At 36.1% G+C, this 2,662-nt stretch overlaps 1 protein-coding gene and 1 long non-coding RNA gene across 2 annotated transcripts in view; both read right to left on the bottom strand.

The window, feature by feature from the left end:
* Nucleotides 1-281: 281 nt before the first annotated feature.
* Nucleotides 282-1,448, bottom strand: LOC113078129 (uncharacterized). The gene is made up of 2 exons (XR_003281454.1): nt 1,276-1,448; nt 282-1,028 (listed from the first exon to the last, which is right to left on the bottom strand). It is a non-coding gene; the product is annotated as an uncharacterized LOC113078129 (long non-coding RNA).
* A 479-nt stretch (nt 1,449-1,927) lies between these two features.
* Nucleotides 1,928-2,662, bottom strand: part of LOC113078128 (NEDD4 family-interacting protein 1-like) — a 6,448-nt gene continuing 5,713 nt past the window's right edge. The window contains exons 5-6 of the mRNA XM_026250438.1: nt 2,120-2,245; nt 1,928-1,987 (exon numbers count right to left, since the gene is read on the bottom strand). Coding sequence (XP_026106223.1) covers nt 1,959-1,987; nt 2,120-2,245 — 155 coding nt within the window. The 3' untranslated portion in view covers nt 1,928-1,958. The remainder of the gene's footprint in view (nt 1,988-2,119; nt 2,246-2,662) is intronic.

Genomic DNA, 2,662 nt, shown 5'->3' with positions numbered 1-2,662 from the left:
GGAGGTTAGTCAAAAAACTGTTTTAGTGATGTCATTACAGCAGGAACTAGAGATGTAGTCCATACGGGTCGTTTTTGTAGGCGAATTCTGTTAAATAAAATATCTCGCTTGGCATTGAACTTTGAGCTTTAGAATTTTACAGATATTATTTATAACTCTAACAACAACATTACACACTAACTAAAGTTTAAAACACGGATCACGAAGAAGGCGACCTTTAAATCTTCCGAAACACAAACCGTTAGTGCTAGTGTATAATAATGACAAATGCACGAGTGATCTGTGGTGTTGCCATAGATGTTACATTTATTAAAAGTTACAGGACAAGTGTAAAACATACAAATCACAAACACATCGTGAAACACTATCCCACACTGAAGCCTTCAATACAAATAAAAACGAAAAGATCAATGAACCATCTACTGCTACATTTGGCATCATAAGATATCTGTAACTCATACTGATTGATTAAGCGCATTACATAACCAGATGTGCTTTAATTCGGAACCATATATTGAACTGCTATCAGTCTAAGATAATCTATTATACAATAAGTCTATTTTGGTCCATTTTGTGACAGTAACTTAAAACAAGCAGACATTTCTTGAATAAACGTTGCCTTCATATAATTTTGGCTTTACAAGGATCTTATTCTTTTTATATCTTGAAAGTGCATGTTTATAACATTTAATATCTCTCTTCTCGTATACTGTATATACATACTCTTGTTCTAGCTCACTAGGTTTACTCAAAGTAAATTTACAACCTTGCCACAAATTAAGAGAAAACCCAAAAGAAACAAACGGTGACTGGGAATTTTACAGAAGCTGATTATTGATGAAGCACATGCAAATGTAAGTAGTTTTTAACTGCATAATGAATGTATACTGTACGACTGAATTAAGCACTGATTAATGGTTGGAGGAACTGGAAAGCTTTAGTAAAAATGCCAATGTAATTAGTTGCATTATGCAAACAACAAGGGCGTCTGAAGCAGACGTGTTCTTTGCACTTTTGTTGTTTATGTCCTGAAGATCAAAAAAAAAAGCTGTAGGCGTTTCTCTTTTATTTTCCGTTTTGTTCATTTTGCAATTATCCTGAGATTATAATTTATTTTACAAAGTCAAACAAAGAGAAAACACTTCACCTTCAATTTAATACCATGATCACAATTATTTCAAAATCACTGAAAGGTTGTCTTTTAATCGATTTTCCCCTAATGCAATGCACACACATAAACCCATCTAAAAAAAAAAAAAAAAAAAAACGATTTACCTAATAGATAAAAAGAACTCGGGTTCGAGGAAGAGTAGACATGGAGTGATCTGCCATGTTGCGCACTCTGGAATAGTTAACAAATCCCCGGAAGAACAGCAGGAATCCTGGTGTAACAAAAACAAAAAAAATACAAATAAAATTTAATAATCAGATCAGATTTGGAGAAATGTAACATTGCATCACTTGCTCAGTAAAGAATGCTCTGCAGTGAATGGGTGCCGTCATAATGAGCAGTACAAACATCTGATAAAAACATCACAATAATCCACAAGTAAACTCCAGTCCATCAGTTAACATCTGGAAAAAGACAAAAGCGGGTTTCCTCCGGTGAAAAAGATCATCTCCTGTTGTCTCTCACGTCAAAATCCAACCACATATTTGTTGCGTTGATGTGAACTGATGGACTGAGTGCTGTGGATTATTGTGGTGTTTATCAGCTGTTTGGACTCTCATTCTGACGGCACCCATTCACTGCAGAGCATTCTTTGCTGAGCAAATGATGCAATGCTACATTTCTCCAAATCTGTTCTGAGGAACAAACAAATAATCTTTGATGGCCTGAGGGTGAGCACACTTTCAGGAAATTTGATACATTTTTAATAAATGAATGTGATGGGGGAAAAAATAAAATACACACTCACCGTACAACCAGGAAAACCCACCACAGCCAGTACTGGCCATCAAAATATCCAGGGAAGTAGGTAGAAAACTGTTCAATCACAGAAAGGAAAGGGTGAGCGGTGTTTATTCTCTAATAATTAGCACTGTAATCCAAAACCCAATAAAAACGAATCCGCTGCTATGTTTTTTATGATGTAATATTTAACGTCTTATGTCATACCCTGGACAATCAGGACCCACTTGACCAGAGACAGTCCAAACCCAGAGATGGCTCCATAGCGTCCCGCCGCAGACGTGGTCAGACAGAAGGACAGGAAGAAGCCAATCCAGTTAAAGAGGAACGCCACTGAAGAGGCAAAGAAATGGAGAGCCATTTACACATCTAGCCATCAGCTAGTACTGCGATATAGACATGATATATGGATATTATGTTAATATTTTGCTGGGCATGTTCTTGTGCTGGTGGTACATTGGCTGGTTCAGGCCTGTAATGGATAAATAAATGTGACACTAAAACCACCAGCAGGGGGCAGCAAGACCCTGTCTGAATGAGTGATTCATTGAATCATTTCAAACGATTCATTTAGAAATGAAGCAAGTGACTCCCTTAACGAATCGAATCAAATGATTTGTTTAAAAACAGATTAATTCAGGATCGAAACAGTGAGATGTGCATTTTTTCTGATCCATCTTTAATAGTAACTATTTTCACTAATCGAAAAAGAAAAAAAGACAGTATTGTGTCTAAAATGAAATGTTCTTA

Source organism: Carassius auratus, unplaced genomic scaffold (assembly GCF_003368295.1).
Source record: "Carassius auratus strain Wakin unplaced genomic scaffold, ASM336829v1 scaf_tig00024341, whole genome shotgun sequence".
NCBI lineage: Eukaryota > Metazoa > Chordata > Actinopteri > Cypriniformes > Cyprinidae > Carassius > Carassius auratus.
Note: the sequence above shows the minus strand (reverse complement) of the source record. Positions and strands in the feature narration are given on the sequence as shown.